Below are 14616 nucleotides of genomic sequence, written 5' to 3'. Positions count from 1 at the left end.
ATACAGCTCTAAAGAAAAGTGATTACTGGTATTCTTTTCATATTTTGGCTTTTTATTATTGTTGCTTCTAATTAAAATGATCAGATATGAAGCACAGAAGAGTGTCTTACTTCACTGTGTGATTCTGCAAAGCACAACTACACCGTCGCTACTTATCAGCTCTCGGTGCCAAAACTGTACGGCTGCTTGCCAAAAGCTACAAAGTGGTTCCATCAGTGGGACATAATGGATGATAGAGGTATATTGTATCCTCTTCCAAAAATGGGCTGAAGTAAAAACTAAAATAGAAATAGTCCCCGAACTTTCCGAATTTGACATGCACATTTAAAGTAGAAAGGAACATTTCTTATTGATGTTCTGTTGCTAAATAATGCAGATTTACTGTCATGCTTGAATAAACTTTACGCAATCTCTTCACTTCCTCTCTCCTGTTGATCGCCTCTGAGCATCATCGACTAAGGGGGTCAGTTGCATAAGCGTGTACATGTTTTTCTTTTCTTTTTTTTGCATCACGAATGATGTAATTGACCCCAAGGCCTGTGTGCTGCTGTCGCATCGATGAGTCTGAACCCGTCTTCCCTGGCTTCATCCAGATGGTACTCCCTTTTTTTAAAGAAAAAATTGGTTGGATGGATGTCAGTCCTGCTTTGATCACCTGCTCCTCACAATAATATGACCACTCCATGACTTAATTTAAGTCACATCCCTGTGTGAGCAGCCCAGACTTCTGCAAAAAATCCTCTTTCTTTCAAGCACCAAGCACTAGAGGATTTCAGAAATAGAACAGAGTCGTGGGAATCAAACTCCACCTCCTATCATAAGACTCAAAAATAGATCTGAGCTCTAGGTAGTCACTCTGCACCGCCTTTCCAACACTTTCACTTTCTTTCTGTTTGAGTTCCTGCATTCCCCCCAAACATTGCAACACAGTGCCATCACACTGTAGCAATGCACACAGCTGCCTGGTGCACTGGCACGGCAGAATCCCATTATAAGCACCAAGCAGGGCAGAGCAACCAGAGCCGTGCCCTAGCAACAGTCTTAGCAACCAAGGGAAAACGCTGCATGAACAATTCGAGCCCAATGGAAGCAAATTATGTGTAAATCTGCACAGAGTGTAGCTTCTGCTGTTCTTCTTAAGATGCTTTGAAAATATCCAGTGTGTGCCGAGGTGATGAGGGGGAGTGGAGTGTCCACCATTCAGTCGTGCAACGCTTTTCTCAGAATGAATGAACACTGTGTCCTTGAGTCTGCATGAGTGAGCTTCTTGAAACATGTTTTATAGGCTGTGTCTGACTTTGATTCTATCATTTTGGTACATTTGTTTTAAATAAATATGAAATATTTTGCTTAAAAAAATCTCTTACAGTGAGTGCAGTAGAACAAAACACTTAAGCAAAGAGCTGTGATGATGGATGGTATGAAAATATTCCAATTTACCTGGAACAATAATGCACAATAGGAAATGAATAAAAAAGCATGCAGTTAACAAGAGAATTCATTCAAAAACAAGGAAAGGTAAATGAGAGAGAGGTGTAGTTTTTTAAAAATATAAATTCATGCAAACTCAAGCAGCCTTGTTAAAGAAATGCACACAGACATATAGGATCCTCGAGCCAAATCATTCAAACAGTATCATCTCATTATTTGTTATTGTGTGAATCTAATTTATTTTGTTTATGGTCACACAGTAGCTTGTATCCTGAAGCCCTGAGGTGTTTGGATACAGACAACCATGCAACCTCTAGTAGCTGAATCAAATTTTTCCATCTTAACTGTGGACACGTTCTTCCTGCCCTCTTTTCTTATTGTGTTTTCACTTGAGCCCATGCTGCACTAAATAGGATCATGTATGTGCTCCCCCACTTGCCTCCAGACAATGTTGATTGGCTACCTGCTGAGCAACACTAAGCATTATCTAAGTTGCAAACACAGGATTTTCTACTCTCTTAAACCTTAGCTACCGGTGATCCCTGCAGAAACTCATCCAAAAACAAGCCTGGATGGAGGGAGGAAGTGCACTGATTCAAAAAGTAGTTGTACTGGCCTGGGATAGGAAGACTTGGAAAAAACCTGTCAGTGGGATGCTCGGAGGATGTGGACGTGAGTGGTAAACAAGTCTTTAAGCCTCCACTTGAGCTGTTTCTCTTATCCAGATGGTCTACTTTTAAAACAGCATGGCGTGGGCGTGAATAATAATTCCCTTAATCCATCCCTGTGCTTTCTAATGTTGATCATGCACATGGACTAATGTGAGGCTCTCTTATCCATTTTGATATTAACCCCATGATGCAGTGAGCCCGTTAGTTCTATCCTAATGTGATTGTTAATGAAGTGTTGAGAATAATTTTAGTGATGATGATGTTTAAACTCATGCTGATGAACTCCTAAACCACACACTGTTGTGCTGTACAGCTTCGGATGGAGCTGCCACCATGTTCCCTTTGTTTTTCTTACACCATGGAAGACATAATTGTTCTCCAAAAAAACAAAGTGAATTAATTCAGAGAGACGTGTTGTTTGCAACGCTTGCCCAGAACTCACTAACCCTGAAACAAACTGCATCATCATTGCATGATGTCATTACTGGCTAATCTCTTTCACTTTCAGGAATCAGGGCAGAGAGTATGAAGCACATTGAAACCAAAGCAACTTCTGTAAAATGGATTCCTGATAGCACAGATAGTGTCATACTTTGATAGGTTTGTTCCATTAAACAACACTATTGACTGCTGTGATGATATCATGATAACAATATTCCCTAACAGCATCATTCTGTTTATCATAGCACCACATGGTTTTCACACAGGAACTCTATGGTGCTTTTAAAACCCTTTAAAAATATGTGAAATTCTTATAATAAACTAAATTAGGATCCCACTGCTCCAACTAAGTCCCCCTCCTTAATGCCCTTCCATGTGTTTACATTCCTCCCTTTGTTCAAAACACCTCACTTCAGAGCCATTATCACTGACTATAGTGTAATCCTGAGGGGTATTATCCATATATCTCTTGACAGTGACAGCATCTCTTCACAATCTGCCCTCAAACAGTTCATTGTCCAATTTTCGTCACGTTGTACCCAGCAGCGAGGTTTTGTTTTTGTTTCATGTGGCGCCCTCACAGTTACTGGCAATGTTTTTCTCATGCGCAGAGATGCCTCTAGAATAAAGACATGAGAAATAGGCTACAGGGTGTAACCAATGCCAATGTAAACAACAAACTTTAAGCCTGGTGTGGATGGATTTCAACCATCACCTCTCAAAACAAGTGAAAGCCGTTAAAAATGTGGGATTATTTGGTAATTTAAAAAAAAAAAAAAAAAAAAAGAGAGAGAGACTCGCCCCTGAACTTGTAAACAGCTCCTCGCCACCAGCCACCTGCTCCCATTCTTACAGTTCAATTTCATCCTTTAACCCCCCAAAAAGGAGTGAAATATACAGTATAGAGGCTTGCCTGGCTGTTAAATGGAGGGTTTCCTCTCAGAAGATGCCGCGTTTATGGGTGAAGCACAAAGGGTCGTTCCGCTGCTGATGCTCCTCCTGGTGCCAGCCTCCGCTCTGCTCCCACTGCTCTGCTCTGCTCCGCTCTGCTGCTGGGATGTGGATGAGGATGGTGGATGTCGGGCGGAGGAGAGCTGTGTGCAGACTGAGGACACACGATTGGACAAGAAGCGAGACCGCTGACATCGCACGCACAATATGACTATACCATCCCAAGTGTGTTACATAACGCGTGAGGCATTACTCAACCAAGGCACCAACCCCCCTCCATCATATAGAAACATATTAGCCTGCTATGCTACGGACATCGCGAGTATGACCACATGCTTGATCTCAGTTTAAATGTGTCATCATCCCTGATCCTTTCAACCATGAGCGATACCTATTTAACATATGACGTATGCCTCGATATATTATTCATATACTGCATATTGATTCATATGTTTATTGATAAGGTGCACACTCCAATTGGTGCTACTGACTGATATATGAATATATTTCCACAAGATTTGGTTGCCAGATGAGAGATGATAGTGTCTGAGTAGGTAGATAGATGGATGGATAGATAGATAGATAGATAGATAGATAGATAGATAGATAGATAGATAGATAGATAGATAGATAGATAGATAGATAGATAGATAGATTAGATCCTTACTGGCCTCATATATATTCATCATAGAAGTTCTGTGTGTTTGTGTGATACCAAACACCCTGTCAAAGAGCACAGTGTGAGAGCCAGTGGACTCTCCATGGTGCTGAAATCAGGGAGAAGCCGTGGCAGCTGCTCCTGGTCTTATTTATATCCATTTATATTCAGATTCAGCGCCTGCGCATATGGAACTTTCCCACATCCACATATTAAAAGCCTTAACACCTACTTTAACCTACGACAAAAATAGATTAATTTGTTGAAAAAAAGAAAGAAAGAAAGGAAGACAGTGCTTGCCATACCTATACTTCCCCCAAAACTGGATAGGCTACACGTGCAGAGTCCAGACTGACAGAAACCTGTCAGACTCAGGCCTCAGTCATGTGACCCGTGTGATGTTTAATCTCGTCTCGTCTGTACAGGTGTTCATTTTTTTTGTAACTGCGTCAAACCGAGGAAGCAATGAACCCTGGGTGGAACTGAGTCAAACATTTGCATGTGGCTTATGCCATGAGCAGCAGCGTGTCGCCCTCTGCTGGAGGAATAACACACTGCCACACGGTGCACCGCAGGTCAACAGACCCACGGGCACTGACATTTAAAATCCCTTCACTCTGACCTGAGACACAGCAGTAGGCTACCTACAACACAGTTCAGATTCTGTATATGGTTAATTATCCAACTTAAGTTAGGCTACCAAGTTTATATCACATCAAACAGGCTCAGTTAGGCCTACGGCAGTAATCAGAGTCGCCAATATACATGAAATCTGACCATCTAATCACTAGACCTATTTATTCTTAATTCTTATTTCCCTCTGAAATGACAGTGACCTTTATTTGTCCGGTCATGTGCATTGTTATCATGAGCCTTGATTCAAAACATAGTCCTTATAATGAAACAATGAGTCAGTCAGTTTGTGAAAACAAACAATCTGTTCTGGTAAAAAACAGCAAATTAAATAAATCTGCACCACGTTGCCTGTAATGACAAACAACCTTATGAGTTACAGAGTTTCTTTGATATGGCAGGTTTAGTAACACACCCTCCTCCTTGTAATAGTCAAGGTTTAAACCATTTGAATGTGGGAGCTCTGGGTTACACATCGCACAGCTGAAGCTTTTAAATAAATATGGACACGAAGCCAGATTTTCCCAGATGGCATTAAAAGCAGCATTTTGTCAAACATCGCGTTGTAACAAACACTAGTGGCCACTAGAGGTCACTAGTATTATTCAAAATGCATTAGACACCAAACTCCAGACTAAATATTTGGGGTCTGGGGGTTTGTTTTGAACACGACATCTCTCCCCTCATCTAATTTTAACAGGTTTATCCTCTCTTCTTCACCAATGAACACAAGTATCATCCACTCACCACTGTCAACCACAGAAGCGTAGTTTGATTTTTCTTTTTTTTCCTTTTGTATCATTCGTTTATGTAATTCATTAAATCCTCCACTAACGTTTCAAAATTCATTATGTTTCTTAAAACAAATGTCACAACTTTATGAGCAGCGTGTGTATTGAGTTTATCTGTGCGTAAAATCTCATCTAATCTGATCTGAAGTGTCCTTGGGAGATTCCAGGGCTGTCAATGCCGTTGATAAGAACTGCAACTGTGTTCAGTTTCTTCTATAAATCATTGAAAGCGTAGCGAGACTGACAATAAGCTTCATTCCATTGTAAAGTTCTTCACTAAATCATCACAAATAAACTGGACAAATAGCCCAAACTGAGGTAAATGACTGTTCTTCTGTGGACAGTGACAGATCAGCGACTGGCCGCTAAACCAACAACAACAACAACAACACCAACACCAAACTTTCCCACAAGGACTCCCGTGTCTTTATCTCGCGGCAACCCTCTGGCTCTAGTGCTCGTCTGTTTGCAGGTCTGTGACATGAAATTGTTTGGGAAGCCGTGCACTGAGCGACCATGTGGGCGTGTTTCTCTCGGCCCAACAGTCTCCGCTCTTGTGTGGAGTCCAGAGCGCAAAACGCACTTCTTCTGGTGCGACCAGAGAGCGCAAAAGTAGCAGCTCTCCGACCTTCACGCGCACACACCATCTCCGGCTCCGGCGCGGCTCCCACCTCCCACCGCCTGAATCCAACTTCACTGAGCGGGGTACAAAAAAAAAAGAAAAAAAGAAAAGAGTTTCTCAACATCTCTCGGTTACTCTTCCAGCCATGGACGCATCTCGAGTGGTAACGCTATCTCTGGGCCTGCTCCTTGTTTTCCTTGGGAATATACCGTGTTTCCAGTCTGCTGCTATCATCTCTCCCTCTGCGCCGAGGAGGAACAGGGGAGCCGGGATCTCTCATCGAGACGGACAGAGGTCATCCAAATTCTTTAAAGACATCTTCGCGTCCTCGCATCCTGTCGCGGGCCATCACAAAGAAGACCTACGGGACTCTATTGTGCCGCATGAATACATGCTCTCCATATACAGGACATACTCGGCTGCAGAGAAGCTCGGACTAAACGCAAGCTTTTTCCGCTCCTCGAAATCTGCCAACACCATCACAAGTTTTGTGGACAGAGGGACAGGTTGGTTTCAGTCCGCTGCTTCTATGGCACAACAGTTTTTTTTTTCTTCCTCAAATGACTGCTCCAGCATTCTCCTCTTAGACTCTGCCTGTTAAAATATGGTCCAAAAACAACCGGTTCTAACCCATAAAAAAAAACTAAACTACAGAGCAACAGGCTGACTGCGGCTACTTTTACGCACGTTTTAAAATCAGGCAAAAGGAATGTGAAAACGCGCCTTAACGAGCACAAAATATCAATAAACCTCAGGCATTAATGTTAAGAGGAACATTTCGGAAGCTTGTGAGCACTGGTCTAAGTTTCATTAGGATCTCTTTTGCCGAAAGGTGTAATTTTTTCCGAATATTAAGTTATATTGCACTTAAATTAACCTCTGGGTAACACGACAGTAAAACACTAATTGAGGCGTTCTCTAAATGAAGGCTGTAAATCACTGTCAGTGCAGGCTGCAGCAAAACTATTCCGCTCCCAAGCTCCACGTGAATAGGGAGGAAAGTTTTTTTTTTTTTGTTTTTAGTCAGGATATTAAAGCAGGTTGTTGCTGCCTGTTTCATTTTCGATTTTTCGTTGGTCTCCAAACTCAAACACTGACACACGAGGCCATATCATATTTAAATGTATAAACTGAGTCTTTAATCCTACACTTGTTTAAAAAAAACAGTGCAATCTGTTGCCATCATGGTGCCCGGGTATGGCCCAACTTGTGCTGACAAAGGGAGCTGGGGGGCCATGGGGGCAGAGCTGGTCGGTGTGAGAAGCAGGTGTTTGGGTCAGTTAACATGTGTAACTAAGTGATTTGACCGGCCTGCGAGGACAAACACACTCTGATAAACACAAACACATCCAACACACACAAGGGGACATAAGCCGAGTTAATCTTTGCAGGAGAAATAAAAGCTATCTTTGTTTGCGTTCCCTCCTGTCTCAAACACTCCGAGCCTCAGCTCTGGGACGCAGAGTGCGCGCTGCAAAAAATGTCCATCGTGATGAGCTGTGGAGTCCAGAGTCGGCTGGTTCAAACCTGCTGTTATTAATATTCAAGGATGCTGTGAGGTGTAGTTTCACTTATTTCCACTGCACCTCAACTTTTCCAATAGGCTACTTAAATTTAAATATTGAAATTTCAAAACAAAAAGTACAGTTATATATATTTGGCACGTCCCCCCCCCTATGTGTGACACTCTCACATTTGCCCCCTTGCAGACAAAAACAGATTTTTTAGAAAGTGAATACAAAACTGAGTGCTTCATCAGTGTGGCTCTACTTCTTGCAGTGGGAAGTGATTTGATAGGAAAAACGCCTCACTCTCTCTATGATTTTGATGTGATGTGTCACTGGCTCTGACCCCGAGCTGGACCCTCTGAGAGCTGCTTGGCATCGAACGGCTGATTGGAGTATTTGAACTCGGTGATCTAATTGAGTGTTCATGTCATAACATATCAAACACTGTCTATTCTCCCATAATGACCCAGCTCGGCCACGATGGGCACATCACCAAAAAACGACGAGGGAGGGGAAAAAAAGGAAAAAGAGAAAGAGCACTTCCTCTGCTGTGAAGTGGCTCGTATTTTTTTTTTTTTACTGCGGAACCTCCCTTTGCGACCGCCACTTTAATTATGGAAAATTATTATTTTTCCCCTTCTTCTCGTTGTCTCGGCTCAAGCGCCTTTGGTTGCTTTTGGGATTCCTCCCAGCATCCCGTAAGTGTTGCATTGCATTAACCTGCAGGATGAACCTCGGCTCAGTAACCTCGCGGTGATTTAAATCGTCTCCGTCAGGGCAGAAACGCACTCAGCGGAGCAGCGTTTGACGCGCAAAGTAACAGGTTTCGCGTCTTTTACGCGTTTGTTCATCCATGCGGAGACAGGTTTTACTGAGTGCACCTCCGTGATCTACGGCTTCTTTGGCGTTCACACTTTTGTAGGTAAATGGATTTTGCTTATAAAAGCAGGCGGGGTGTTTCCTGGAGGTCAGAAAAGGCAAGATCAGAAAATAATAACCCGAATCTGAAAATTACTTTTGGCACTAGGGGTAACTCATTAAAGCGCAGATGGTGCAGCCCGGCCTCTCTCTCTTTCTCTCCCTCTCCCTCTCCCTGTCTCTCTCACCCTCTTCCACACCCCCCCTCTCTCTCTCTCTCTCTCTCTCTCTCTCTCTCTCTCTCTCTCTCTCTCTCTCTCTCTAAACAGAGGCATAGATGACAAAAACATGTTATGCGTTCGAGATACAACCAACAAGGTCAAACCAAAGTGCACAGGATGCTGCTTTAACACAGCAATTATTTGGAAAACAAAAAAACTTACCGCTTTCTCCCCAACTTCTCCACTGTCAAGCACCTTAGCGTAATGGAAAAATATAGCTTTTTACATAATAATGAAATTAAGAAAGCTTTGTGCATTTTTAACTGTCAACACGAATATTATCTCTCAGTAATATCCACAGTCTGCTCGGTCCATGCAGGCGCACGTAAAGGGGGGAATGTTGTCGTTGGCAGGATGAGATGAAATATAAGAGGGGAAGTGCTTTAATGAGGAAGATGGGGATTGAGAACTGTTAATTATTTGGTGAACTTGTATTCGATTTGTTTGAGGTCTTATAAAAAACAGAAACCTAATGTGGACCATACGCGCAGAGTCGCTGAAACGAGCACAAGGTTTCAATCTGCTTTTACTGTTTGACTCGGCAGGGTTCACGGAGGGAAACTGACAACTGGACTCAAATGTCTCTTTGGAGCAAGTTTTACAAATGATATCACAGGGACGTGTAGACGGAGACATGGCACTTTTATTAGCAGTAAAAAAAAAAAAAAAGAAAAGAAAAAGAAAGTTCAGAAATTATCAAAAATCCACAGTGGCGATGAGCCTTTATTTATTTATTTTTACGAACCACAAATCATCACAACATGCAATTAAATTCATCTTTGAGGATTAAACCACATTTATTGTTTACACCAAATGGGGTACATTAAAAAAAAGATTGCTTTGGTTTCCAACTTGTTTTCTTGAACTAACTGTAGGCTTTTCTTGTTAAACTCAGACTACTGACGCTCGTTTTGGGAAAATGTCAAAAAAAAAGGGAAAAGGGGAAAACCGCAGGAAATAAGAGAAAAAGTCAACTCTGTTTGCAGAAGAAAGAATATCTTTTGTTCAAAAAAATATCTTTTTTTAAATCGGAAATAATGATAAAAACGGATGAAAACCAAACTCTATCCATGGGTTTAAACACTGTGAACTGCAGCCTGATCTTCGTGATAACATTATGATAAGCATGGTTTTTAAGAAGGGCAGAAAATAGGCTACACGATGAAAAAAAAATGAAAAAAAGCTGATAGTTACAGTCTGGTATTTCTATCTGCCTGACGCATCATCTCTGTGTTATATTCCAGTCTCATTTGCTTCGCCTTGATGAAATGTTTGCAGGCCTCCTGGGTCTCCAGCCGGGAATAATGCATTAATTGTGTATTGTTCCGTTGAGTGTACAGTATGTCGCCTTTGGTCCGTTGTGTCTGGGCAGCACCCAGGGGCCTTCACATCACTAGGCCCCTTGTTTTTTTTCTCTCCTCTCTTTCTTTGCTTTACTACTCTGCAAGAGGTCTGAGAAAAAGAAAACGAACCACTCATTTGTGACTGCTGCTGCTGCGTAGATTTAAGACTTTGTGAAGCTGCAACAAAAAAAAAAAAAGGAAAAGACGACTTCCACCCTGCCAAAGTGGTGGAAATTAATAATCAATCTGTCATCAAGTAAAATGAAAGCAGAAATATTTTCATTAAGACTCAGTGGATTTGATTAAAAGTGGCGTGGAATTAAAACATCGCCAGATTTTATTGGATTGTTGTTGCTGCATATGTCAAAAAGAAGAAAATTTTGACTCACATGACAGATGATTTAAAAAAATAAAAAAAAGGAAGAAAGAAATATGCGATTATGTAATGGAACAAGCGAGTTTCTATACTTCCTGCATATGACATGACGTTTGTTTGCTTTGCATCTTAATATGATTTCAAACAAAATTTTCAGGAAATGAAATGAAGAAAGTTGAGGAGCAGCAGTTTTCAGGAGGAGGAGGCCTTATAGTAGACACAACTGTAAACTGAACCCTCGTTTAACCTTCAGCATCACTGAAGATGCACAAGATTTTATTATCAGGAGTGTAATAATGTGTCGGCTTGTGTGATCACATCACAGACAGCCAGAGGAAAGTGGGTTTATGGGTAGTTTGTAATGCATGATGGACTGAGGTGATAGAAGCGACTAAGTGCCAGTAACAACAAGCGTGGTGTGAAATGTGAGTTTTTTTTTTAAATATATATATCCCTGTCCAAACTGAGAAGTTGTTAGTTTGTTTCAGGCAGGTTTAGGGTGGACATTTGAAAAACAAGAGAGAGAGGGGGGGTGGGGGTGGTGGTAATAGTGTGTGTGTATGTGTGTGTGTGTCGGTGGGGGTGTGGGTGTGTGGGACTCTGTGGGAGAATGTGAGTCCCCCTCCCTCCCTCCATCCCTCTGAACACTGTACACCCTAAGTGAATCTGACTGCAATTATTTTCTTCTTTTATCCTTGCAGACGATCTTTTGCACTCTCCTCTGCGAAGACAAAAGTATCTGTTTGATGTCTCAACCCTTTCAGACAAAGAGGAGCTGGTCGGGGCGGAATTAAGGATATTCAGGAGAGCGCCCGGGGATCTGCAGACTTCCCTGCAGACGACGGGCCTCTACGACATCCAGCTCTACCCCTGCCGCTCGGACAGGCTGCTGGACTCCAGGTCACTGGACCCGCTGGACTCCACTAAAGCCGGCTGGGAGGTTTTGGACGTGTGGGAAATGTTTAAAGCACATCAGCATCATTATCACCACCCTCATCATCATCATCAACATCATTTCCAGCAGGGGAGCCAGCTCTGCTTCCAGCTCAGGGTCACTCTTGGCAAATCAGACACCGAGGTGGACCTGAGGCAGCTGGGGCTGGACCGGAGCGGCCGGTCCCAGCAGGAGAAGGCCATCCTGGTGGCCTACACCCGCTCCAAGAAGAGGGAGAACCTGTTCAACGAGATGAAGGAGAAGATCAAGTCGCGGAGGTCGGTCGGCGAGAAAGAGGAAGCGTCTGCTGCGGTGGTGAAAGCTGCAGAGGAGGAGGCGGCGGTGTCGCTGCGGGGGGGTCGGGGCCGGGGGGGAGGAGGAGAGACCGGGCCGCGGCGCCGGCGGAGGACCGCGCTGAGCAACCGGCACGGAAAGAGGCACGGGAAGAAATCGAAATCCAGGTGCAGCAAAAAGGCGCTGCACGTAAATTTCAAAGAGCTGGGCTGGGACGACTGGATCATCGCGCCCCTGGATTACGAGGCGTACCACTGCGAGGGGGTGTGCGACTTCCCCCTGCGGTCGCACCTCGAGCCGACCAACCACGCCATCATACAGACGCTCATGAACTCCATGGACCCCAACAGCACCCCGCCCAGCTGCTGCGTGCCCACCAAACTCAGCCCCATCAGCATCCTGTACATAGACTCGGGCAATAACGTGGTGTACAAACAGTACGAGGACATGGTGGTGGAGCAGTGTGGGTGCAGGTAGCGGCCATTGTTGTTACAGAAAAAAAAAAAACTTTAAGAGACAGACAAAATCAAAGATATGTCTTGATGGGTCCCAGGTTGAAGATATAAAGTCCTCACAGGTCTGAAATGCTTTTGACGCATGACGCACGAGTCTTTATTCAAAAGGGATGCACACAAGAGGCGGTATCTGCTATTTATTCAGACTTCAGTACAGTCACATTAATTTACACTCTCTGCCTTAAAGTGTTACGCACATGCATTCCCAACCAAGCAACAAGTTATCACTCATCAAACAGGCTTTTGTTTCGCGGAGTGAGACCGCGTCCATATGGCACAAGGATTGGGAACACGGTGTGTGTGTGTGTGCGCGCGCGCGCGCTCGCTCTGGCTGAAGGCGAGATGGGAGCCTATTGAGTCCAAACTGTGCACCTGTTCGTGCCGAGGCCAGAGGACAGTGGGCTTTGCCTGTTAGCGCTTTGTTGCAACTCTGCCGTGTGATCCTGCCAGGCCGGATTCTTTTGGGTATGTGCATCCAGGCTGTAATTGCCACTGTCCAGCTGAAGTCATTACAGGCCCGAGCAAGTGCCTGTTTTTTTCCTTCCAAATATAAATAAATAAATGATTAAAAAAAAAATTCAAAAAAACAATAAAAAAAGTTAAATGATACATAAATAGAGAGGGATAGAGAGGGTGAATGTCTAATCTACCAAACACACACACACGCACACAGACACAAACACACTGGTCTGATGAGAGGAGAGAGGATGGTGGTGGTGATGCCTTCAAGAGATTTTTTTTTTTTTTTTTGGCCTTACTGGAGACCGGTTGACAGGCGCTGGGAGATGCGTCATACGCCTTTGCGGACGGAGAAGGACACAAAACCAGACTTGTGTTGTGCCAGAGTGGGGCCCTGTTGTAAAAAAGAAAAACATAAAAAGAAGAAAAAAAGACAAAAAGAAAAAAAATAGAAAGCACACATTACTGAGGCGAACTTTTTGCTCAAAATTCTGCATCTTTACGAAATGCACTTCCACAACTGACTGCGCCAAGGACACGCGGTCAGCGAGAAAGTTTGTCCTCTTTGACGACGAAAAGATAAAGAAAAGACTCGCAAACGAGACGATATTTAAATGCACATTAGCTTTGAATGCACTGCTGTTCATTTTTTTTCTTTTTTGAGCTGTAAATATTTGTACAGTCGAAAACTTTACAAAGTGCAACGAATGAAGAAATGAGAAAACGGCATTTCTTTGTAAATATGCAAAATGCACTCAAATCGGTATAATTTCTATTCTATAATTATTTTATTATTTGTGATGTACAGAGTTTCATGATAATCATATATTTCTTACATTGATAAGAGTAATTTAAGGTGTATTCGACTTTTTTTTTTTTTTTTTGCAGAGGGTGGAAAATACCATTATTAATGTCTACCTCATAATTGCATATAGGATCTGAGTTTTGAGGTGCATTCAGTTAGAGTGTAAAGAGCTTTTACAATGATATATAAAATCATTTATATACATATATTACTGGATAATATTCCACACCATTACTGTACAAATAAAACTGAAAACAAAGTCCGCCAGCCTGGTACTTCTGATTATTACCGTAATTCCACCTTGTTTCCATTCATGTCATTCATTTTCACGTGGTTGAAGATGAAGCCTTGACCCCCCACCCCTAAAACAAACAAGCACAGCAATCTCATGGGAACATTGTGTGGTTTTCCTTATGACTGCAATGAGAAGGCCTTTGTTAATTTGTTGTCATTCATGGATTTATACAATTAAAAATGTATGGAATTTTTAAATGTATGGAAATTTGAATAGGTTTCTATAGTGTGAATTTCAAGCTTGCAAATCTTCTCATAATTGTGATATTTCCTTCTATCACATTGATCAAGACTGATTAAATCACACCAGTGTCTTTGATTAACATGATGCGGAATAAAAAACATTGAGGTATTGTAAGTATTTTTGACAGATCTAGGCCACTGTAGTTATCATGACGTTCCAAGCTCAAAGCTTTTTTCTCTCTCTGTAAATCAAAATCAACTCTGCCAATAAGATGTATACAGTGCATATGAAGCACATATACCTTTGCCTTCAGGTATGCTAGTTAATCTGTTCTCCCCCCTTTGTAAACAATCTCTCATCATAGCCAACAAATCTCACCATTCAGCGACTGGCTGCAGGATTGCACCACAAAAAAGCCATATAAACATATGGTGACCATCCACGTAGAAGGAAATCCACTGACTGACTGTCACTGATATGGCACTGAATGTACAGACCCCAGCTATTTCCCAATGAAGTAGCCCCGCCTGGGTCAAGTTTACTTAACACTTTAATGTTTCCCAATCT

The 14616-nt window shown here is 42.6% G+C and overlaps 1 protein-coding gene across 1 annotated transcript; it reads left to right on the top strand.

The window, feature by feature from the left end:
* Positions 1–6200: 6200 nt before the first annotated feature.
* On the top strand, positions 6201–13844 carry gdf6a (growth differentiation factor 6a). Its single transcript, XM_083990180.1, has 2 exons — positions 6201–6704; positions 11266–13844. Exons 1-2 carry the CDS (start codon positions 6344–6346, stop codon positions 12267–12269), a joined length of 1365 nt encoding a protein of 454 aa, XP_083846306.1. The 5' UTR covers positions 6201–6343; the 3' UTR covers positions 12270–13844.
* The last annotated feature ends 772 nt before the right edge of the window (positions 13845–14616 follow it).

This window comes from Trachurus trachurus (genome assembly GCF_905171665.1).
Source record: "Trachurus trachurus genome assembly, chromosome: 16".
Taxonomy (NCBI): domain Eukaryota; kingdom Metazoa; phylum Chordata; class Actinopteri; order Carangiformes; family Carangidae; genus Trachurus; species Trachurus trachurus.
The sequence above is the reverse complement of the archived record's forward strand: the minus strand, read 5'-3'. Positions and strand labels throughout refer to the sequence as shown.

Bases quoted from the DNA above. Each gene is read 5' to 3' on its own strand.
- gdf6a (XM_083990180.1), top strand. From the start codon at position 6,344: ATGGACGCATCTCGAGTGGTAACGCTATCTCTGGGCCTGCTCCTTGTT. The intron at 6,705-11,265 runs GTTGGTTTCAGT...TTATCCTTGCAG, and splicing joins TTTTGTGGACAGAGGGACAG to ACGATCTTTTGCACTCTCCT.